Source organism: Manis javanica, chromosome 2, assembly GCF_040802235.1.
Source record: "Manis javanica isolate MJ-LG chromosome 2, MJ_LKY, whole genome shotgun sequence".
Taxonomy (NCBI): domain Eukaryota; kingdom Metazoa; phylum Chordata; class Mammalia; order Pholidota; family Manidae; genus Manis; species Manis javanica.
This window is the reverse complement of record NC_133157.1, coordinates 79,092,136-79,117,251: the sequence shown is the minus strand read 5'-3', so window position 1 is coordinate 79,117,251 and position 25,116 is coordinate 79,092,136. Positions and strand designations below refer to the sequence as shown.

The following is a 25,116-nucleotide window of genomic DNA, read 5'->3' as shown; positions in this document are numbered from 1 at the left end:
TGCATACCAAAATATGCATAATTTGAGTCTTATCTCCCAATGAAAAAGTTTATTGAAAATATACGATATTCTGATGATTCTTTTTACATTTTGGGGATGAGCATGTTAGAGGTAAAAATAAAGCTCCAATATTCCAACTGAGGGGTGTGGGGACCAGCAGTGAGTGGGAGCACAGGATGAGACCCTTTGGACGAAGCAGAGTGCATCCACTGTGCGGATTGGTAGGTGATGGGAATTGAAAGGTCTGTTGTGATCAGAATTCGCAGGGCCTCAGATACTTGGAACATATGAAAATAAGCATTTATCGAGCATTTACTGGAAGGAAAACACTGTGAAAAGAGCCTTACATGCATTACCCTACTCAGTCCTCCCAAACTCTTGAGGTATATGTTACTGTTATCCCCAGACTGAGGTGAAGAAAAGAGGACCAGGGTCCCTTTGATGCGCAGAGTCAGGACTTGAACCCTGCTGTTATCTGACGCTAACGCCCAGCTCTTACCCACTGTGCTGAGCAGCTATAAGGCAGTCAGGGAGCCATGCTGGTGTCCTGCAGTGGTCAGCATCACAGTGGCACCAGAGGGTGGAGACTGAGGGCGGGAGGACCAGTGGGTTATTTCTGCTGTCCAGCAAGAGATACCATGGACCCTAAAAGGAGGAGGAGGAGAGAAAATTGAGAGAAAAGGGTGTCAAGAGACACGGCAGCAAGACTTGGAGAACCGCTGGACTTCATGTGTATATGGGTACATCAAAGAAGAGTCCACATTGTTTTTACAATCAGAAAGCTGAAGATTGGACCTACTACTGCCAGCACCTGAATTTGTTGACAACCCTGAAAGTACTAGTCATCATGCAGCTGGGGAACAGCCCTGGCTTATAGCTCTTGGAAGCAAATGCCATCGCTTGATCAAAGCTGCCATCTGGGTACTGCACATCTGTAACATCCAGAAAGCCCTTGTGAAGAAGTCAGGGTTGTATGTCCAAAGGCTGAAACAGCCACAAATCGCATGGCAGTGCAAGGAGAATTTCAGAGGCTGTTTTCCTCTGTATTTTGCTCATTGTCTTCAAGTAGTCATGTGTTTCTGCCTGTGTCCATGCAGCAGAGGAGAGAGATTTTAGGTTTGGCTGGGAAGGTAAGAGCAGAACAGGCTGACAGTGCAGAGGCAGGAGGGGCTTCCTAGAATTGGTGGGGAACCTGCTGTAGATACAGAGGTTACCCTGGGAGTTTGGGGAGCCCTCTGCACACAGGCTGTGAAAGTGTTGATCTTCTTGTGTGGGAACTGGGTGGCTCTGCCAGCCGTACACTGTTAGGAAGTTGCTGATGGTGGAAGGAGACCCATATGAGGCTTTGTCAGTGTCACTGTCTTTACTCTCCAAGATTATCACAGCCCCCGTGACCTTCCCGCACAGCTGGCGGGTAATGTGTGATCACCAGACTGTGCTGCAGAAACTTCCTGGGAGGACTCCAGTTGGCCCTTGCTGGGCTTGAGGAGCCCCCAGAATAACCTGCTTCCTGCCTGGTATTTGAGCTAATTGAGAAATAAAACAAAAGAAATGGCAGTTAGAGGCACTCAAACTTTAGCAGAAATGGTGATGATGATTTATAGTGAGATAAATATTTTTACTTGTGAGGGTTCACAACCTTCTTTAGCTTTTCTACTTGATTAGAATTGTTCTCTTTCTGGGTTCTCTGAGGAAGGGACAAAAGCTGCAATTCTTGGAAGAAAATTAGGAAGAACCTCCCTCCTTGGGAGGTTATACACTCCTGAAGGTGAAACCGAGATGACTTGATAGATAGGCATGAACGAGAGTTCTGACGGAGGGAGGGATGGACTGAGAGACCGAGAGAGAGAGGGTTCTTGGAATTTTCAGGTGTTTGGAAATAGAAGACCAAGTTTTAGAAAGAGTTTCCATGGACTAAGTACTTAAACTCCTGTAGATTTGTAAGTGAAGATGGAAATTCATGGCTACATCAGCTTTGCTCCCTTAAATCTACCATATCTTCAACTGAACCAGGGGGTAGGGTAGGGAGAAGTCATGATTTTGCAAATATAATAATAACATAGTTATTGATCATCTCTATATTGGTGAAGGCAAGTTAGATTTTGCTGAGAAAACAATCCCAAAAGCTCAGTGATTAGAACAAGAAATATTTCTCACTCTGTTGTTTGTGTGCCAGAGGTCAGCTGGGGGACTCTGCTCCTCATTGTCACTCAGGGCTGTCACAAGCTTGAATTTGCCAGTTTGAGCCAAAGGGAAAAGAGATCTCCGGAAGGTCTTGCTTCATCTTGAAAGTGGTACCTGTCACTTCTGCTTAGCCACTGTGGCCATAATGAGTCACATGGTCCTACCCCATGGCAAAGAAGTGCAATCTACTGGGTGTCTTGTAGGTGCAAACTGGAAATAGCTGGCAAACAGCTTTTAATGGCCTTCACAATCTTATTAGTAGTTTTTTTTTTTAATGGACTTCATTTTTTCGAGCAGTTTTAGATTGACAGCAAAATTGAGTGGAAGGTACAGAGATTTCCCCTGTCTGCTCTGGAAAGCATCCCCATTGTCAGCATTCCCCACCAGAGTGGTACATTTGTTACAATTGATGAACCTACATGGACGTCATTATTGCCCCCAGTCCAGAGTCAGCCATAGTGTTCCTTAGTGCTCACTCTTGGTGTGTGTTCTGTGGGCTTGGACAAGAGTATAGTGACATACTTTCTCTGCCCTAAAAGTTCCTCTGCATACTCATCCCTTCCTCCTCCACAACACCAATCTGTTAACTGTGTCCATAGTTTTGCCTTTTCCAGAATGTCATATAGTTGGGACCACACAGTGTGACTTCTTTCATTTAGTAAAGTGCATTGAAGGTTGTTCCATGTTTTTTCATCTATAGCTCATTTTTCTTTATTGCTGAATAACATTCCATTGTATGCACCAGTTTATCCATTCGCCTACTGAAGGACATCTTGGTTGCTTCCAAGTTATGACAAATAGGAGTAAAGCCACTACAAACATCCACATGTAGACTTTGTGTGGACATAAATTTTCAACTCCTTTGGGTAGATACCAAGGAGCACAGTCCCTCCATTGTATGGCAAGAGCATGTTTAGTTTTGTAGGAAGCTGCCACACTGTCTTCCCGAGTGGTGGGACCATTTTGCATTCCCACCAACAATGAATGAGCATTTCTATTGCTCCACATCCTTATCAGCATTTGGTGTTGTCAGTCTTCTTGATTTTGGCCTTCTGATAGGTATGTAGCTGATAGAGTTTTATTAGAAATATGTTATAGAGGCATTTTTGAGCCTCTTAATATCTTGTGAACTAGAGTATGTAGAGATGTGTGATTCACATTATTTGCTAAAACCTACTGAGGCTGAATGATCAGGGGTACGTAATAGATTTTTTGGCTTTTCTGGGCCACATGGTCTTACTGCAGCCCCTCAGCTATGTTTTTGTACAGGAAAAGGAGACAAAGTCAATACATAAATTAGTGGGCTATGTTGCGGTAAAACTTTATTGACAAAACAGATGGTGTTTTTGATCATGGGTACTAGTTTGCTCACTCCTGTTCAAAACATGTGGCAGAGCAGATCTGGAATCAATTTCTGCTTCACTCTCCTGCCTATTATAGATAATTTTAAGACAACAAGAGCCATATTTGTTTTTTAAACTCTGCATACAAAAAGAATCCCTTATAATCTACAGATTTCATTTGAGTTTGAGCAGAGATGGACTGCTTAGAAATAGGTTATTCCTCCTTTTAGAGCCCTCTGGTGGCTGGAGGAAGCCATTGGCACAATCCCCAGGGACGTGACAATTCTGTTATTTTTGACTCTTGGTCTCTCTTTTCCACAGCTGTAATCATGACCATCTGGGTTAAGGGGTAACACCCATTCTATTATTAGTCCTGAGGATGCTCAAAGCGGGTTGATGATCAAGAATAAGATTGATTTCGTCATAGGAACCCTGATAGGCTTCATGGAGGTTTTCATAGAGTTTCTATTCAGCTGGTCCCCTCAATACCAGGTTTCTCATGAGGAGAGTCATTTGGATTAGCTTCAGTACAGGTCATCAATGCTTAAATATTCAGAAGCTCAACTGGCAGTGCAGTGGTTTTGATGAAGTATATTTCTTGCCCTTAAAGAGCAGAAAAGCCATCCTATTAAGGCACCACAATAATGATCTAATGCAGTGAGCTTTGTGCTGGAAACAAGGACACTGAGTGTATTTTAAACAGAGTTATTATCTCTTTCTCAAAACTCACATTCTCTGTACATCATGTGCCGTGGCTTCCTGGCAAGGATTTATAGTTTCAAAAATGTCTAGCTTTCTAGAAATGAGTGACCTGCTATGATAAATACCCTCTACCTGTGCTTCTGGTAAATAGATCACAAGGGTCCCCTAAGGAAATGTTTCTGTGCAGTTTTGAGAAGAGTGTTTATTGTGTAAGAGGAGGAAGGGAAATATCAGATTATTTTACAACTCTCATCTCTCTTCAGATGTGCATCCCCCTGCCATCTCCCCTTCCTCCTCCCTGAATCCTTTCCCTTTTCGAGTCCCTCATTCTGAAATCCTAGAATCTCTCTCTGGTGGGATATCAAACCCATTTCCATTCTCTGTTATTTGCCATAATACCCTTCTTAGGAATGGGAAGACAATGATTTGGCATCAGATGCTCCTTCTACAAAAGCTAAATCCTTGTACAATGTGGCCTAGTGTCAGGGACATTTCTAGGGAGGGTTGAGCCAGGGACAAATGACATGTACAGCCAAGCCACCCACATTTTTTACACAGATGAAACCTGGCTAAAGTGACTTGAAAGGAAAAAGCACAATGTCACTGAAGTACAATGTGGCTTTGAAGAAGAGAGGGGTGAATATTCAAAGCTGGAATCGGCCATTATTTAACATAGTCTTTGATCACATCTGTCATATGATTCTAAATTATTAAGTCAAAGACTTTTTGAACTTCTGATGAGACTGTAACACTGTATTCATCCATCCATCTGTCCATCCATCCACATACCCATTCTTGATTCATCCATGCACCTGTGCGTCTATCCGTCAATCCCTTCATTCAACAAATATTTATGAAGGGCAACTGTGTGTCAGTAACTGTAGAAGTGTTGGGTGATTTATCCCATTGATCCTTAACTGCTTCACCACCAAGCTGGGATCCTTTTAATCATCTACACTCCCCCATGGCCTCATGTTTTGAAAGATTTTATCTGGAAGACAATATTCATGAAGTAATAATTTTCTTCTTTATTTTTATTAGTCATATACAGCTACAACTACCATTCAGAGCCTTCGAATATAAAGAGGTCACTAGCCAAAAGCAAAGAAACCTGATGGCCAATTATTACACTCGAGGGACTCCTAGAGTCCAAAGCAGGGGTTATAAAATAACAGCCTTTGGACTGTACCCCAACCCACGTGTGTACTCTTTGGTCCAATTATGGCTTTAAAATTGATATCAGTTGCCACAAAGTTCCAGCTTTACATGCAATCTGGGGGATTTGGTAACACTAGGCCCTGGCCCCTATGTGGCAATGTTCAGCTAGTGCTAAGCAGCAGTGCCTTGAAAAGAACTGTTTGCTTTCTGAATTGCCACCTGCTTGGGCAGTTCACCTGTGCCTCCATTGGCATTGAGTTTGTGGTACCTTCTTTTACCAATAAGGAATCAGACCTGAGAAGTTAACTTATCCAAGGCTATGCAATTATGAAGCCATAGACCTTGGCCTGAAACCTGGGTTCTCCTGTACAGTGGCCTGATGTCTGAGTGGCTGCTCGCCTATGAGTCTTGTCCTTGCCTGGCCCCAGGGCATCACTACTGTCTCCCTCATAGCATGGCAAGGACACAGATTGGTAGTGTTTTGTCTAATGCTCTGCACAGAGATGGCCCCTAATGGTCACCAAGGAGTTTGCAAAAGATAATATTCCTCTAAGTAAAGAATTAGAAATGCCAGACTGGGGACCTTCCCTTCCTCTTAAGATGTAGAAAAGCATGAGACACAGTGATCTCCCCCAACCCCAAGATGACACTAACAAGCTACATAAACTGCAAAATCATGTTTTTAAGCTTATTAGAGAGTAAAGAAACCAAAAGGTGATAAAATCCAGAACATCCTTCCTAGCAAAGAGGAGACCTATATTTTTGCTTCTGGTTGTGTGGTGGGGTGGGGGTATGTGTCATAGGTGGGGGTGCCAGGGGAATGAGCCAAATCTTTAACAATCTTTAGTGGCTATGAGTGGGCTGACATGACTCATTAGGACCCCAAAGACTCCAGCTAGACCGAGTTGCACTTTCTCACCACCACTGGGCCCCGGGCCTTCTCTGAGTGAGGAGGGAAAAAGTTGGGCAGGGCAGGAGAGCTGAGTGAAATCCCTCTGAGGCTCTCCTGACCTTCAGCCCAGCAAGGCAGCTCTTGCCAGTGCCAATGGGACAGGACTGCTGGGAGGAAAAAGGTCTTCTGAAGTACAGCCAGAGATGGGACTGAGAGCAAAGGGGACTCCCTGCAGCTCAGAAGTTAACAGCCAGGCTGTAAAGCAGAGAGCTCTCTAGAGTCTCATGGGTGCTGAGGAACGAAGCCCTGCTGATGGGAAGTCTTGAGAGACTTTGAAGCCATGGTGAGCAACACAGCTGAATCTATGCAAAGGTGCACCCAGGCTGTGGTGAAACCTGATGTAACTCAAGCGGAGAGACTGCTCCATTCCACAGGCCTGCTATGCGTGACTTTAATTCCAGAGCCCACAGACCAAATGGAGCAGGTGGAGCCAACTGTGCTCCAAGCTTGCTGGCAAGATCCACGCCTCATTCCATAATGAACGTTCACAGATGATTTGCATCCGTTTTCACAGCACTGGGCACTTTTGCACAGTGAGGAATGGTATGGTAAAGGAGGATCCATCAGAGAGTTCCTCTTTGGCAAAAGTATTCAAGACAGGCAGAAGGGAGATATAGGCTAAATATGTAATTATTTGACCTCACCTAATGTACTAGAAAAGCAAATCTTTAGAGAATTCAACTGAGCACTGGTTTTTACTTCTACATGTCTCATTAGAGACACTATTAATCTTAGCAGAACAGTTCCTGATGCAAGATTTAAAGGACAGAAAATCATTTTTTTCCATTACCAAACCAAGTTTTTGCCAGAACCAAATGTCTAATGAAAAAAGAATTCTGTTTAGGTGATCTTAGTGTCTTCCTGAAAACACGATCATTAATTGGTCCCTTTCCCAGATTGTCTAGTGCTGACAGGGTCTCCACCTTTTCTCCCTTAGTTTCGAACCCTTTTCCTTCCCTGAACATTTGTAGTTAGTCTTTCTCTGTGCATGTGGGGAAGTTGGGGTTCTTATGGCCAGGATCCTCACTGAACTTAAACCACCTGATGATGTAACTGACCTGTTGCTAGGCTACTGCTTCCACACCTTTGGGCAATAAGCTATTATTGGGCTATATAGAGAGCTCGGCCCAGTGCTCTGGGCGGAGGTAGAGGTGCTAGTGCTCAACCTTCCACCGGGAGAACAAGCCGGGAAATAAACCCTTTCACCCCAAAGAACGTTTTGCTGTCATTTCTTTGGTCACATTGAATCCATAGTAAACTTGCCCGGGGCTGAAACCCATTGGCAAGACAGTGCATAACTTTTAAGGTTAAGTCTTTTGAATGCTTAGCTGTTAGAGATCTTCAGTCAAACCCAAAGCAAATCCCATTTCGGGGATTTTCATTTTAAAGAGGGGCCATCTCAATGCTGTGAATATCAACGTGCTTTCTGATATGTCCCCCGATGTCAATTTTCTGATTTCAGTCACATGCATGGCTAGAAAGGCAACAGATGATATTCTTTGGGTAAGGAGAGAGCATGCTTTGTGCCCCCACTAGTCTAATGGTTTTATATCTGTTTACTGCTTACTCTTTACACCAAATCTTGTAAGTAGGGACTATTTGTATCTCCATTTAATGGAACCAAAGAGATGTAGCTTCAGTTGTTCACTGTTGCTATGGTGAGTTCCTAACTCAGGGTTCAGCCAAGTTTTTCTACACTAGGACTATTTATTAAGTATTTTAGGCTTTGCAGAGCATGTGGTCTCTGTTGTAATGACTCAGTTTTGCCATCATAGCATGACAGCATCCACAGAGTATGCACACACATGGGTGTGGCTGTATGCCAATATAAGTTTATCGACACTGAAATTTGAATGTCATGTAAGTTTCATGGGTCATGAAATATTCTTCTTCATTTGATTGTTTTAAACCATTTAAAAATGGAAAAGCCTGTTTTGTTTGTTATTTTTTTTTGCTCAAGGGCTCTGCAAACTCTGGGTGGTCCAGAGTTTGCCTGCAGGCTTTAGTTTGGGGATCTCTGACCTAGATTAAAATCGAGATGTCACTGCTTTCTCATCAGGTCCAAGTATCAGCCACCTGGGACGGATTGCTTCATTATTGATAAGAATCAATGTTGAGAATTTGGAAAAGCTTTCTGTAGGGACAGATAGAAATCTTGTCATTTTGAAATGCTCTCTCATAGTATCTAGGAGAGCAGGAGGATGGCTCTTGACTGTTGCGTTGGTACTGATACTGATGGCGCACACACTGTGGAGTGCTTAGGAACCAGGCAGACTTGATTTGAACCTCACTTCTGCACTTAACTGGAGCAAGTTACTTTTCCTCATTGAATGTCAGAAACCTCATCTCCAAAATGGGCTAAGAATCCCCCTTTATGATTATGAAGTGAAAAAATATATATATTCCTAGGCAACATAAATGATTATCTATTGCTCAGAACAGTAGAGTTGAGTCATCGATAGCTCTGCCTGTTTATCTCTTATATTCCTGACCAATTCTGTTTAGTTCAATGGTGCTTTTAGACCACACAGTATTTCACATGATAGTTTTCATTAAAAAGGAATTGTTTCTCTTTTAATCATTGTTAATATATAATTCATCAAAGAGTGTATACAATATATGTATAAACAAACAGATAGTTCAGAAAACACCCATGACCCCTAAACTCTGCTTATGAACTAGAAACATCTCCAGATGCTCAGAGATCTCTTGTGTGCACCTAGCAGATCACCTCCCTCTCTTCTCTACACTGTTCTGAATTTGAGGTTATTTATTTTCTTATTTTGCTTCTATAAATGTACTTCTTATTGACTTTCATATTGGTGCACCCATATTGATGCTATAGCCATGTGCCTTTTTTTTTGCTTCTGTAAAATTTTCTTTCATATGAACACATCATGTTTTATATATCCATTTCCTGTTGATGGACATTTACATTGTTTCTAGGTATTTGCTATTACAAACAAAGTTATTAGTGCTTCTTGAATAGTTCTCACCAGGATCCTCACTGAACTTAAACCACCTGATGATGTAACTGACCTGTTGCTAGGCTACTGCTTCCACACCTTTAGGCAATAAGCTATTATTGGGCTATATAGAGAGCTCGGCCCAGTGCTCTGGGCGGAGGTAGAGGTGCTAGTGCTCAACCTTCCACCGGGAAATAAACCCTTGTAAAGGAGTCCCTAGTCGAGCTATAAATGTAGGTGTGGGATTTGCACATCTCCAACTTTTCTAGGAAATGGCAGCTTATTTGCAAAAGGTATTGCTCCATTGCATTCACCCTAACAATATATGAAGGTTTCCAGAGTTTCACACCCATTTTACCTTTCCTTTATTCTTAAACTCTTAAACATTGATTGAGAAAACTGTGCAAAACATAAATAAAGTTTAATGAATTATTACAAAGCAAGCAGGTATGTAATCACCACCCAGGTAACAGAGAGAATCGAAAGCACCTCAGAAGCCCTTATTATGACCCTTCCTGATATTTACTTCCTCCTTCCTCCCCAAAGGTAATCACATTTCTGATGTTTAGTTTAACACTTCTGTTTTGCTTACCTCAAAAAGCCGTGTGAGTGAAATTTATCTAGTGTGTATTCACTTATATCTAGCCTCTTTTGTTCAGTTTATTTTTGTGATAGCTACCTATCCTGTGTGTAACTTTACGACTCTTATTTTCATGGCTGAATAGCATTCCTTCATACAGTTGTTGTTTAAACAGTGTGGGGGTTAGGGACACCAACCCCTCGTATGGTCAAAAATCTGCACATAATTTCTAACTACCCCCAAACTTAACTGCTCATAGCCAACTGTTAACCAAAAATATATGAGAGCTGCTTTTGCTGTACCGCCTCATGAGTGATTAGCACTGTTTTTAAATTTTTAGCTATTAGATAGATGATGTGTGAATGATTTCTCATAGGTTTAATTTGCATTTTCTTGATCATAAAGAGGTTGAGAACATTTTCATACAATTGTTGGCTACTTGGATATCTTATTTTGTGAAGTGCCTATTCAAGTCTTTTGCCAATTTTTCTTCTCGGTTATCTTTTTCAAAATTGTATTGATTTATATGAGGTTTTTTTTTTTTTTTTGTAACATTCTACATAGGAGTCCTTGTTTTGATTGTACATGTTGCTGAAATCTTTTCCCATACTGGGGCTTACCTCTTTACACCCTGCCTCATTTCCTGACGAACAGAGGTCTTTGGGTTTAATGGCACGTACTGTAGAGCTGTGTAGCATTGTGCGCACTGCCACATGGGGGTGAGTAATTGCAAGTGGAAACCAGATGACGCCCATCAGATTTACGAGGGACTGGGAAGTGGTCAGAAAGACATCACCTAGGCAAGCAAAACTTGCTTTCCAATGTGAACTTCCAAAGTATGACCTTTCCCAGTTCACTTGTTCCCAGAGTGAAGGTAAAAGAAGGATGTGCTTTAAAACGAAACTTGAATTTTAAGAATGACACGTGGCATGTACCAAGGTACTGACGATTTAATCACCAGGGAGAATAGTCAGTTCTCTAGGGCTCTTACTAGTGCAGGACAGAGTGAGAGTCTTTCATGTCAAGTGGGGGGATTACCCTGGAGCAGAGCTAATGGCCTGTGGCTGTGGGAGGCACTAGGTTTATTTGGCTCCAGTCTTGTGCCCTTTGGCATCTGTCTGGGTCATTAGGCAGAAGTTTTGCACTGAGAGCCACTGGAGCAGGGCTTTGGCTTAGTAACCTCATGGATAGCTTCATGCTTTGTCCCTAGCCAGGGGGTGATGTGAGCATATGAGACAGTAGTGGGCTGAGGGTGGGTGGTAGCACACAATACTTGGATTCAGTAACTTATTTTCTGGTGACTGGTAAGATGATCTCAAGAGTTATGGGAGCAGAATGGAGAGAGAAATACCTGTATGTGTTGAGAAAACTTTCAGAGGAAAATCCCTTTCCCCTCCCCTGTCAATATGGCTGGTGACTTTTTGGAGTCTGTTGTTACTTTATGAAGAATAAAGATAATTATAATGACTGTGCCATGAAAAAAAAGAAAACCAGGTAATGGCCAAAGCAAGAGAGTTGTTGGATATAAGGGGCCTCTACAGTGCTGATCAGGATGAATGAACAAAGATGCACCCTTTATTTACATCATAGTGAAATTTCAGTATGCTAAGACCAACGAGGAAATCCTGAAGGCTTAGAAAGACTTTGTTTTCCTAAAGCATCTATTTGAGTTAATCCCTCAGGAATATTGTCTGGAAAGCATGGATTTAAAAATTCTCTCTCCTAGGAGGGAGATGTCTAGGCTGGCATGTGCATACAGTGAGACAACGAATTTGACTGGATCTGTACTGTTGGAACTCAACCAGGAGTTGGGAGGGGTGCAAGTTGTAGCACCCCAAAATCTCATGACTATAGACTATCTATGGTTAAAAGAACATATGGGATGTGAACAGATCCCAGAAATGGGCTGCTTTAATTTGTCTGATGGTTCAAGTACAGTTGGAAAATATCCATCATATCATAGATAAATTTTCACAAATGCCTAGGGTGCCTAAATGGTTTTCTTGGCTTCACTGGAGATGGCTGGTAATTATAGATTTGCTTTGTTTATGTCACCGTATTCCTATTATGTTAATATGTGTGTGCAAATTAGTTAGTAGTTTAAAACCTATACATACTTAAGGTACTATACAAGAAGATATGTCAAAGAAATAATCAATCCTCCCAAGTTTCCTTCATATGCTACATCTATAGCTTTTCTTCTTCCTTCCTAATTACAAACCTTAAATAGAATTCGTGCCTCATATAGAATTTACCGAGTATCATAATTCCTCCAGGTGGTAAAGATACCTCGAGACAAGTGCTGGGCATAGAAGCCACAGGGCATAAATCTGCAAAGAAGTAAAAAGCTAACCTTTGCAAACAATATGGCTTCTCTCTCACTTACCAACTTTACATTTCCCTGTATGGCCCCGGAAGATGACTGGTTAGCCAGAGACGGGTAAGATTCCTCAAGGGAGGAACAACCTAAGACAGGCACAGTCGCAGGGGGGCCATCAGGTGAGAATTTGGGGATCAACAGAGGTGAGGCTCAGAACCTCACCCCCCCTGCTTTGAGAGAAATCTTCTGCATCCGTGGATGTCTTGCTGCCCTTGTCTAGCCTGGATTAATACTTAGTCCATAGGCACACACCTGATCATCTGATCATCTACATTTGCCTTCTTACAGCACTAAGCTATGTTTTCTACCTTTATCTTGCATCTACCTACCACTTCAGCATTTTATTAAAAATAAAAATAATAATAATAATAGGAGAAATGTGGGATCAACATATAAATCAAGTACAAAAATCAAATGAATATTCATATTTGACCTGATGGTTTATAGGTCATATTGCATGATCAAAACCGAAAGTTTCTGTGATGAATGCCCTTGTACTGTTCACCATGTAAGAATTTATTCACTCTGTAAGAATTCGTTCACCATGTAAGAACTTGTTCGTTATGCTTCAGAAGATTGGAGACTGACGAGAATTAGGCTTGAGATGGATTAATGATTGTACATTGAGCATTGACCCCCCTATACTGAAAAAAACAACGCAGGAGGGGAATATATCCCAAGCCGCTAATAATGATCTTTAGGCAGTGGTGTTGAAAGGAGTTATTACTTTTTATGTTATATACTCTTTAGCAATTTAATGTCACATACTTAGAATATACTTGTCTAATTACGAGAGGAGTTATTTAAATTTTGTTTATTTTATAAGAACACTGGATTTATAATAAAAATAACTGGAGATGGGAGAAAAGTAAAAAAAAAAAAAAAAAAAAAAAATTCTCTCTCCTATTAAATCAAAAGGTAGCATATGTGGCTGCCTTCTCTTCCAAGTCCCAAGGGTAATCAAAAAAGCATTAGGAAGTAGAGACAAGAAAGAATACCATCTTTGGATCAGATGTCCTGCAGTATCTCTGGAAGACAGGAAACAGATGGAAGGAATCTGGGTCAAACACCTGTACAGGACGGCAGTGGTTCTGGGGGACACAGTGAGTGGGGAGCTGCATTTGGAGTAGTTGGGCAACTGCGACCCCTTCCTTCGGGTTCCTTGTGCTAGATCAAAGGCAGCAGCAGCAGGCTTGAGCTGGAGGGCAACATTCAGAAGGAACTACAGCCTTCAGCCTGAAAGTCAAGTGACTTGGTGACTAACACAGGCTCCCCTTCTCCTGTGGCATGCCCCATCCTTCCCTGCAGCCTTTGGAGGCCACTGTATTATGCACATTAACATCAGACTCAAAGATGGGCATGACCCAAGTATCACCAGACACTCCAGGGAATGTCAGCTCAACATCACTTCAGCACCTGACTCAGTGGACCAAAGGGCCATCGCTGGAAAACCTTAAGGGAGCAAACAGGATCGGACTTCAGAAGACGTGGATTTCCTCAGAGGGATAGGAGGACTTTACTCCATTCAGTAAGAACAGGCAGCTATTTTGAAAGCCAAATGTTGCCTTGGCAATGAAATATTTAATTGGTATTTTTTTTAACCTCATAAATGATGTGAAAATCAGGATGCACATAGCTGAAGAATAAATTATGAAGCTAGAAGTTTGATTAGAAATAATGCAGAATGTAGTACAGGAGACAGAGATTTAAAGAATGAAACGAGGTTAAAATACATGGAGGTTCGACATAGGGGTCTCCAAATCCATTTGTTAAGGCCTCTCAAAGGAGAGGACAGGGGAGGAGGGTGGTCAGGGAGTGGCTGGGAATGAGGAAGGAGGTCGGGAAGGGAAGGACAGAATCACAGGAACAGCCAGAGACATTTGAGTTGTAGGATTAAAAGCGTCCCCACAGGGCTGATCACCATGAATAAATAAAGACACTCTTTAGAGGTATCAGTGAAATTTCTGTCGTAAAGAAAAGTTGTTGAAAGGCCTTAGGAAGAAGGTAGGTGGGATCCTGTTTTGATTTAGAGGCATGATGACTCTTAGCTGTCTTGAGTGGGTGGAGGAGGAAATCCACCTTTGGAGAAAAGCTTGGGTGGAGATAGATTTAATACTGTAATATAATTTTACATTTTGGAAAATAAAAATGAATTCCTGTTGCTTTCCTTAGCAAACTCTTCTTGGTTGTTAGTGTTACATATTTATCCTTGGGGAATGGTTAAGATTCTCTAAGATAATAGGAGATATTTATGTTAGTCAAAGCGGAGTCTTTGAAATGCCAGTCCTGGTTTGGAAATTAGCTCTCAGAGGGCTTAAGAGCCATCTGTACCTTAGCCTTTTTTTCCATCCCCACCCCACAAGCCCCACTGAGGCCAAGACCTGGTTTACTGCCTTGAGGACACTGCTAAGATTATAGCTGAGATTTCCTTTCAAAATCCAGGGCTTTCCAATGGAATGGTGGGCAGTGCTTCCTACCCGGGTGGCTCTGTTTGGGCTTGTTGATGGGGTAACGGGATCACCCACTTTCTACCCTGAGCAGGAAGGAATGCCGTTTACCCTGGATAATCCTGTGAGTGAGTAAGAAAGAACAGATGCTGAGTTTTATTTCATATTAAGATTGAATGTGCGAGGGCCTACTTACTGCTAACTTAATAACCTTGATTAACTGTACAGGTCACCAAGTCCCAGAGTACATACAGTTTATTATGGAACAATTAGCCAGCAAACACAGGAGCTCAGACTCTTTAGCAAAGGGCTCCTTGTGGTGAGGAATAAAGGTTATCTTACTGATTACTATTTATGTAGGGATTTATCTAGTTATTTAGTTTAGGATATTGTATTTTATTGAATGAAGGGACCCCACATGTTTCTGTTATTTTCTGTATTAATGTCCTAAACTTTTCTTGTGTGATTTCAGAGGCCAGAGCCCACCAGTTGCTGAATTTAACCTACTGCTGAGAGCTCAGACTTTGGAAACCTATGGGGTGGATCCCCACCCATGCAAGGTAGCTGCCCCTCACAGTGGGGGAACGTAGAATGTGTTGCCAAAAAGCGAGTTGGTGCACAGGCCTGGCAGCCCCCTCCTAGGATATTTCACAGCCTGGCCCACCATCCATAATTAGAAGGGACAACAGTGGGCTGCATTTTTGGGGTGTTGGTTTTCCCCACTTGAGTCTTCCAGTTGTTCGCTAATTGCAGTAGCCACATTTTCCTACATTAACATACATGATTCATTCATCCATCAAAAGGATGGTTTTACCCCTGAGAGGGTACTGGATCCTAACTTTTATTTGCAAGGCCATTGCCAGAAATAATGTAGTCTTTAAAAGTGGGAAAGTTGAAGAAGCAAAATTTTAAATTATATTTTTACATTAGGGGTATTTGTTTTTCTTTTTTCCTTTACTCATGAAACCCAGACGATGGGTATCAGAATCATCTGGACCCTGCCAAAGAGCCCCTGATTCAGAATCCCTGGGGGGTACAGTTGGGGGATCTGTCTTTATAACACAAGGTGATGCTCACACATTTCCCAGAAATGTTTTATGAAAACAGTTTCTCCTTTCCATATCCTAAACTATGTATCCACGAGACACCAGCCTAAATCCTAAACTAAGCATTTATGCCAGCCAGGTTCTTACAGGTAAGTTTTTGAGTCATACTGAAACATTTCTTTACCCAGATGGGACCTGCTCATAGTATTTGGTAAAGTACTAGCCCTGTAGCTCTTAGCTCAGGCTGTTCATCAGAAGTACCTGGAGAGCTTCTGGAGAGCTGACGCCCCATTACATCAGGATCTGGGGGGTACAGACCAGGCTTTCCAGATAATGCCAGTGTGCAGCTGAGGCAGAGAGCCAGTGGCACGTGTTCACATTGGCGTGTGCATCTTCTGCTCTGTCCACACAGGTATCTGAGTATATTTGCCAGGTGCCTCTTCTTAGTAATGGGGTAAACCAGATTATTCCATTTGGTTAATTAGATTTTACCCACAAACTTGAGCCTATTTATCACTTAGAGATGGATTTGATATTTGGTTGTTTTTTTGCTTTTATGTATCAATGCTTAGCTTTCCTAGTTGATATGGGAAGCAAAGTAGACATTTCTGGGCATTTCTTTATATTGAAATTGCCAGAAATCCTGTATGGGATTGAATGAAGTTAGAGTTGATGCTCAGGGATTTGGTTCCAGGGCTAATGATGACCAAGAACAGCCTGCCCACCTGATAGGGTGGGTCTGAGAACTCAGATGGCCCCAGAAGACACTTGAAAGTAGACATGATCTGGGGCTAATCTGTATTTTCCCAGGAGTTTCCTGGTGAAGTAAGAGGGCTGTTCCCCAAAGGGAAAAGCACAGATTCCTGGGCCTGTCCAGGTTTTAGAAGTACTGTCCTTGGAAGTTCCAGCTCAGCAACTTAGTTTATTGCTGCAATCCTAGAATTAACCTGATACTAACCCAAGGTGAGGACGAATAAGCATACTATTTATTATTTATTTTATATGCCTCAGTCCAACTATGTTTTTAATCTCTGTTTCTTCAGGATTCAACAGGCACAACAACATTTTTAGGATTCACTGCTGCAGGCTTTGTGGTATTCCAGGGAAATAAGAGAATCCATTTGATAAAATGGTGAGTATTTCTTTGAAAAACTGACTCATGATTTTTCTTGATCTTCCTCACCCCCCCCACACCCCCCCAGCCTTTGACTTTTTATCTGGAGCCTAGTATATAGGTAATGCCTAATATTCATTTCTTTGCCTTGGAGCTTCATTATAAAGGGATAATTCATCTATAAATGTGACCCAATCAAGGTTTCCGTAGACCTCAAAAGACCTGGGGTGTGTCCTGGGCTCAGGGGCTCTGCCACCAAAGAGAAGGTGAGAAGGTGTCCAGTGTTCCCTCATCAGTAGCTTGTTCTCTGTCCATGGGATGACCATGGGGTGGGTCCGGGTAGGGTAAGGGTGCAGATTTCCTTGCACAACTCAGGACCTGTCCCCTGCCACTCATTTCTCTCCAGGCTCCTCCATTGAGTCATTGTTGCTATAGACTCACCCTCTGTTACTCAGTGTACCTGGAGATGCTTCTGGCTCAAAGGGGAATGTCTGTCCACAAAGGCTTATAAATAAGAGGACTGATTATCTCCCATATTTATATTTAAAGTATAATTTTAAACCTTTTTCTCTTGAGTTTCCCATTTCTAAAGACTGCATTATTGCTGACAATGGCCTTGGAAATAAATGTTAGGATCCTGTAACTTCTTAGGGGTAAAAGCAGCCACTGGATGGATGAATGGATCCATGTATGTTGATTTAGATTGCAGCACCTTCAAGTATGGGGGTCTCTCTGTTGTCTTCTCTGCCATCGCAGGGTGGTAGCTTTCATCCTTAGGCTTTTGCTCATAAGATGGCCATTTATGCAACTCTGACCATTGCATCCTCACACAGCAACACCCAGAGCTTGGGGAAGAGCGGCCCCTTCTGTGGGGCTCCTGTTAAAACCTGAATAACTTGTTCCGAAGCTCTGCAGGGGACTTCTTGTGTGTCTTTTTGGGCAGGATTGCAACACAGGCACCTTCTTAGATCAGTCCTCCCAGGAAGCATGGGAACTCCATGCCTGGGATGGACAAGTAAAGATCCTCCTGGGGCTAGGAAGAGCATGATCTGCATGAACACCTGGAGGAAGAATGAAGTCTAGCTTGTGTCAGCGAAGAAGTAGGAGGATAGAGCTGAGTAGGTGACCAGCAGCCTACATCCAATCAAGGAACAAAATGGTTTCTGGTAAAGAATGAAGAAGGCTGAAGATTCTGTGTGGCATACTGTACAGCTTTCATCTCCTTCATACCTTCAGCTTGATTCAGATCCCTCTCAGATGGTCCCCAGGAGTCTTGTCGCCCCTGTCATGTCTCACTGGGTGGTGGGTTCACTCCTTTGCCTGAAGTCCTTACTAGGCAGTGGGCTTCCTGTGCTGGGAATGCTCTCCTGCACTTGCCTGGACCTCAGTTTCATGGTTCTGTGGGTTTCAGGATTTCTCCCAGAGCCTCTTTATAAGCCCTCACCCCATTCCTGGTGCTCTCCTCTTAGCACCTCCCTTCCTTTCAAACCTTGTCTACTAGATTATCCGCAGTCAGCTGATGTCCACTCTGCCCCCTGTATCTTCTCTGTTTGATGATTAGCCCTCTGTAAGAGCTTAACTTCTCTAAATACCTGCCTTGTTCTCTCTATCATTGCCTTTTCCTCAATTCATATTTTTAACTCACATCGGTTCTCTTCCTCCACAATTAGCACTCTCAAAACTCTTATTTGCCTTTAACAAACCACTTTATTAAAGACTGGCATCTCTGAGTCTCAGTATGCTCATCCATAAAATGGGGACCGTGAGCTCTGACTGCCTTGCAGGGGAAAAGGAGATAGGGAGGAAACAAATGGGACATTGTGTGTGAGGTGATGGGATCTGCGAACTGTGATGTTGTGTGTTTGTAGTATGGCAGTGTTACCAGTTTTTTTTCTTTGTGTTTTTAGCACCTTGTAAAGAAGCTCCAATGTTAATCACCCTTCAGTCCATTCCAGAAAGTGTTCCCTAGGGATTCCTACTGACTTTGGGTAATCCAGTGACTTTCACACCCTACCTTAGACTACAAGAGGTTTGGGGGGGGGGTCCTGAAAGGTGTTAGATCCTCAGGTTTCTGAGTTGCTTGAGCTCAGGATTAGTTAAATTCAAACCTGACATGTCAAGTACAGATTAATTGCAAGTCTCTCCCCTTTGGGCTTCATTTTCTTTCTGGGTACATTGAAGAGTTGAGATGGACAATCCCCAGACTATTTATTTCTGGTTTTGCATCTTGATATTCCTTGTGGGATCAACCTCATCTTTCCAGCCTCTGCTCAGGCGTGTGTGTTTGTGCCAGCTGTGTACATGTTGCTAAAACAAATTTTCTTCCCACATTAGTCCTAGTTGTTTGTTTGTTTTAACATCCACCAGGCTTTGTCATGCTTGCAGATCCTCTCCTAGGCTAAGACAGCTTAATGTGGTCTCACTGTTCTCTTACCCCAAGGGAGAAGTGCAGGGCACACATCACTGTCCTAGGAATTAGACCAAAGGAACAAAAACAGAGTTCTCTCTTCTATTTCCACATATCTTCTCACCAGCGAGCTTACCTAGGGTCTACGCTTTGGGCAGAATTTCATCAAACAATATCTTAAGATGAGACCCAGTGTCACTATTTGACTCCAGTTTGTCAGACTGTCCTCATCATTTTGAGGACCTTTATATCTAATAAAGCTATTCTTTTATAAACAGCAGAGATGAAATTTTGCAGTCTGGTGTATATGTTTGTTGGAGATGGGTGTGAAAGGACAAGGGGGACACATATTGTGAATCCACATCTTTTCATTAACTGAATCAGAAATGACCATTCTTCCTACCTTGCAGTCGGCCAGCCAGTTCATATTTGTCGTCAATGTTCATGAAACCTCTAGAACTCCTTGGAAGAAAGGTGCAGCTTAGCTGTAAGATATGGAATAAATTATTCTGGGCTGCCTACAGATCCTCTCTTGGGAGGAAAATTGCTGTAGAATTCACTTAGGGACTTTCCCTGATCATTTGACCCTCACTGATGATAAGATGGTATCTTGTTTCATTGTAGTCTGCTTGGCATTTGTAAGTCAGCCAGATTCCTGTGGGAAAGCCAAGTCCTTGGTTGGCTGCCACTTTTTTTTCCTTCTCACCTCAGGAGATTTTCTCTTCTTAGGCCAGATGTCTGCAAATTGAAGTTTGAAGGGAAGACATTTCATGTGATTGGCACCCAGAAGGAGGTCAGATACTGTTTTTCCTAACTACTTGTTTTTTTTTGTATGTGTGTATGTGGGTGTGTGTGCACGCATGAGATTCAAGCATAAGGTGTGCGTTAAGTATTGTAGCCTCAAAATTTGTGATGATAATGGAAGCTCTATGCTGACAACATTTTAGAGGTTAACAAACACTGGGTTTGCACATTTAAGAGCATAGTGAGAAATGCAGACCATATACCCCTGTGTGAAAAATAGACTGGCATAGATTTGAGAAATGGAAAATGGAATTTCCCCCTACTTTTTTAATTTGCCAAAATATAAATTTATGAAACAAGTGGAGAATACTCCAACAAAGCTGGATATCAACCAGTGCTGGTTAGAGGTTTATAATCAGAGTCTAGAAGTCCCGGGAGTCTTAAAATAAGAAGGAAGTTACCAAATATCATTGGGCTCATCAGGAACACATTTGGGAGGAGGACATTACTGAAACTTTGAGCATCCAAACTAGGTCTAGAACTTTTCAGATTTTCTTGTCCTAGATTTGTGTTCAACTGCTAGTTATTCAAGGATGGCAAATAAGTTTTTAAGCTAATTCAAGTCTGGCTGAGAGGGAGATGGTGCCTGGAATGTTGAGAAGGATTGTGAGGCTGCTTTTCATTGGAAACAGGGCCTGGGTAGATTAGTGATATCTGCAAAGATAAGGAATGGAGGAATGTCATTACAACAACACTTTTAAAGACATAATATTGCCTAAGTTACTTTAGGTCTGTTTGGTAGGTGGCAGGATTCAAATAGGTAAATACCTGAAGGAAAAATATAAACTGTGTTTAACACACCTTTTCCTGTTTTGTTATTTTTTTAATTAGAAAAAAGCCATGTTGGCATTCCATACTTCAACACCAGCTGCCTGCAAGCATCTTTGGAAGTGTGGGGTGGAGAACCAGGCCTTTTATAAGTAAGTAGCTTTAATTCACTTAATCATAGATTTTAAAGCACCCGTGAAACCTTGTATGTTTTGCAGACAGCTGCATATTCATTTCTTATAGTACAGCCTTCATGTTATATTTAAGTGAATCAAAGATTTGGTGCATTGTTCAGGGTGACTCCCAACTGCTGTAGACCTGACCACCGAGGCCTGAGCTCCATTTTGGATGAGTCCTGTGAATTGCTCTGTGCCCTTTTCTTTTTTTTTGGACTTTGCTATTTCCACTCAGTAAGTGACATGACCTGTGTTCATTGGGCATCCTCCTCAGAAGCAGACCTTGAGAAGAATTTGGTGCGAGTAAGATGGGATACAGTCACTGAATGTACCTGTAGGGGAGTGGGAAAGGGAGGTAGGCTTTCAACCAACATAGGGTGTGTTATTACTGAGAAGGTCACTACTGTGGGTAATGGGGCTGCACTCTGCTGGGGAACTCTGGAAGATTGTAGAACATGCCTCTAAGTTCTCCCACTGACTGACAAAGAGGCTGTGATATTTATCATCTCCGTGCATTTTGCTTGGAGGCCACAGATTTAATACTCCCGTGTCACATCTGGCTTATGCAGATTGTGGGCTGAATGTGCTCTCACAACCAGTAGAAAAATCTTTGACAGAGGGACACACATGTCCATAGTAAGAAGCCTCCAGTACATAAAGATGAGAGCCAAAGGTTTATGGGTGGAATGCCATCAGAGCTAGGACCACAGAAAGTCAGTGCTGGATAGGAATGCCTAAACCAGCCATCAAGCTCTTAGGTTTCAGAAGGGGTTCACATTTAGGATCTCTCCACTGAGTTCCAGCTTCTCCTTTGAGAGAAACACTTGACTGGAAGAGTGGTGGTGATGGATAGTCAGGGGTCCCACCCAGCCATGCCCAGGGTATGAGCACCACCAATCCCTGGAGTCCATCGCTGGCGTGTCCTCAGTCTCCCCCCAGCACTCAAGTCTGCATCGCTCACTGGACTCATGCCTGGAAATGTCGAGGCTCTGAGCCTCCTGGGCTTTGGCTCATGGTGACCATCAGGAGAATGAGTGCTCAGGCAATGTTTTTCAAACCCTTCTTCAGCCTTACATAGAATTCTTCCTTACCCAGAAGTGTAGGCAAAGCCTAGTATGTAAAAAAAGATAAAAACGAAAGCTGTGGTGGTTGGTGGACCAGAGTTGTGATGGGGACTGAGACCCTTTACCCATGGCTCACTGCTTGGGTGACCAGTTGTCCAGAATTGCCCAGGACTTTTCTCAGGTTCAGTACAGAGAGTCCTGTGTCCCAGGAAATCCTTCAGCTCTGGGCAGATGCTTCAGGACCATTGAAAGCCCATGGATGAGATGATCCACAAAATGTGTTTCTAGGAATGATGATGTGTATCAGTAGACCTTCCCACAACCATTCACACCTCAAGGCATCTGTGGGGACTGGTAAAAAGACCTTGATGGCCTCTGAAAAAATCAGCATGTCTTGACCCTGTCCATCTACATGAGAACAGAGGGAGAGAAATGCAGAGAGTTAGTCTGGTGCTCTTAGTCTTCAGTTGAGGCCAGCACATATTTTTTTGGTTTTTAGTGATTTAAAAAATTGAGATAATATGCCAATACCAGAAAATTCACCCTTTTAAAGTATACATTAGTGTTTTTTAGTATAATTCACAAAGTTATACAATCATCACTGCTAATTCCAGAACATTTTTTTTTATTCCCCAAAGAAATCCTGTAACCATTAAACAGTGATTGCCTCTTCACCCCCATCCCCAGACCTTGGCAGCCACTGATCTATTTCTGTGTTTATGGATTTACCTATTCTGCACATTTCATATAAACAGAATCATAAGGTATGTGGCCTTTGGTGCCTGGCTTTGTTCCCTTAGGTGATGCTTTCAATGGTCACCATGTTGTAGCAAGTATCACAATTTCTTTTGATGGCTGAATAATATTCCACTGTTTGGATAAGTCACAGTTTGTTTATCCATTCATTAGTTGATGGGCATTTGGGTTGCTAGCTCTCTCTCTTTTTTTTAGCTATCATGAATAATGTTGCTGTAAATACATGTTTTTCTCTGGACAATTCTCTCAGGTTTATACCTAGGAGTGGAATTTCTAGGCCATTAGGTAACTGTATATTTAGCTTTTGAGAAACTGGCAACCTGTTTTTGGGGCCTCGGCTTTTGGAACTCTTCTGTTCCTCCTTTAATGAGAACACCTGGTTCCTGTCAAAGGGCCATTCAGATGCATTTGGTTATTTTGAATGAATATATTTTCACAAATGATGGAGTCTTAGAACAAAGCGTGACAAAATTTATAGCAGTTTCTCTTAGATTTTTATGTACATGTCCATGCTAGATCTGATCTTTTTGAGGGTAGGAACTCGGTTCTGTTTGCTTTTGTATTTCCTTGAGATGCCAGGCATTCAGAAAATATTTACTGGATCCAACTGATGGATCTGTCCAAAGGCATGGTTCCTGTCCTCAGGAGATTTACACTTCATGATAGAGACTAGAAGGAAGCACAAATAAAATGCTAGTGGGTAACCTAGAGGAGAGCCTGCATCTTGCTGCCCAAGAGCTGGGAGGTAGAAGGCACTTTCAGGTGGAAGGAAGACATCCAAGGTCGGGGACCAAGACAAGGCAGGAAAGTAGAAGCCACTGGGGAGGATGAGTGACTGCGCAGGCTGGAGCAGAGAGTAGATGACATAGCAAGGGAGGAGATGAGGGGCCAGACACAGGGCTCAGTCATCCTGAAAGAGGCAGCCGAGTAGTAATAGGTGTGGCTGATTGGTGCTGACTACTGACCAGTGTAAGGAGAGGGAAGTCTTTTTACAAGTAAGTCCTATCTGGAAGGAGTTTAGCTCTTTGTGCCTGGCACTTTGAAGACCCTTTAGTGACATCATAGGCTCTCTATCAAAGAATAACTTTGGACAGTAATTAGTTCTTTTGCACACATCCTGTCTCATCATATGTGAGGGAGTCAGTTGGCAGATGGAGTCAATGGCACAAACAGTTAAAAAGGGGGAAAGACAGAAAATAATGCAATCTTGAGAATCTTTTGGGGTAGACTCATTTAGCTGGCAGCTAGCAAAGAGGGCAGTCTGATAAATGGTATCATTGAATGAGTCTACTAAGTGTATCACAGAAATCATTTCCAGTTGTCCATGGCTGCTTCATAAGACCTGGAGAGTCGTGAGCACCTGGCCTTGTATAGAGTTGACGCCCTCCTTGCCCCTCTGCTTTGAAGCCAGGCTACCCCATCTCTCTCATAGGACTTCTAGTCCCTAATAGTTGCATTGATCTGAGATTTGCCAGAACCTTTTGTTCCTCCATTATCCTATAACCATCCTTTCTGCTTGTTCTGATCCAGCTGTGTGACCCTGGACAGGTCTCAGGCCTCAGCCTTCTCATCTGTAGGACAGAGGGGACTGGGACAGGCATGATGTACTAGTGTCACTGTGGCCTAGTGTTAATCAATGTGGGCTTTGGAAGTAAGCAGGCTTGGGTTTGAATCTTGGTTCTGTTGCTTACTGTCAATGTGGCTTGGAGCAGGGCACTTAAATTCTTTGAGCTTCATCTATTTTTCATCTGTGAAATGCTGTTGGTGATTCCCGCTTCACAGTGTTTCGTTCTGCCAGGCACACTGACCACCAATAAATGGCAGTGGCTGCTATGACTACCACTCCTCCCTGTCCACTAATGGCCCCAGTTCTGTCCAACTCGTCCTGTGTTTCAGGGGTGTTGGCTGGCAGTGTTTCCTGGGTTGGGGTGGGTTTGCTCCCTCCTTTCCTCCTTCACCTGCCATGGGAACAGGGGGGCTGGTGCCTCGGTATCCCCTAATGTGCTTTTAAGACATGAATGTGCTGCTGGTTGTCAGCTGGCCCACGGCCACCCATCAGCTTTGAAAGCCCTGGCTCTGAGATATGCTGCCTGGGAACAGAGCCCAGAAGCAGAAATTCTGATTTTCCCTCCTGCTCCAAACCCCAGGAATCCCCAACACAGTCACATTTCAGAGCTTCCTTTATGCATGTGTTTTCTAGCTGCCGCCAGTCCCAGAGAGCTGGAGCTCCCATCTCAGGGCACTGGCTCCCGAAAAGCACTCTGCACAC

General features: G+C 42.8%; 1 protein-coding gene across 7 annotated transcripts in view; it reads left to right on the top strand.

Moving 5' to 3' along the window:
- The window catches only part of FRMD3 (FERM domain containing 3), a 253,950-nt gene that overhangs the window by 175,138 nt on the left and 53,696 nt on the right, over nucleotides 1-25,116 (top strand). For all 7 annotated transcript variants that reach the window (XM_036991342.2, XM_073228703.1, XM_036991340.2 and 4 more), the window contains 4 exons: nucleotides 15,185-15,272; nucleotides 16,802-16,890; nucleotides 20,009-20,072; nucleotides 20,915-21,003. In XM_036991342.2, coding sequence (XP_036847237.2) covers nucleotides 15,185-15,272; nucleotides 16,802-16,890; nucleotides 20,009-20,072; nucleotides 20,915-21,003 — 330 coding nt within the window. The remainder of the gene's footprint in view (nucleotides 1-15,184; nucleotides 15,273-16,801; nucleotides 16,891-20,008; nucleotides 20,073-20,914; nucleotides 21,004-25,116) is intronic.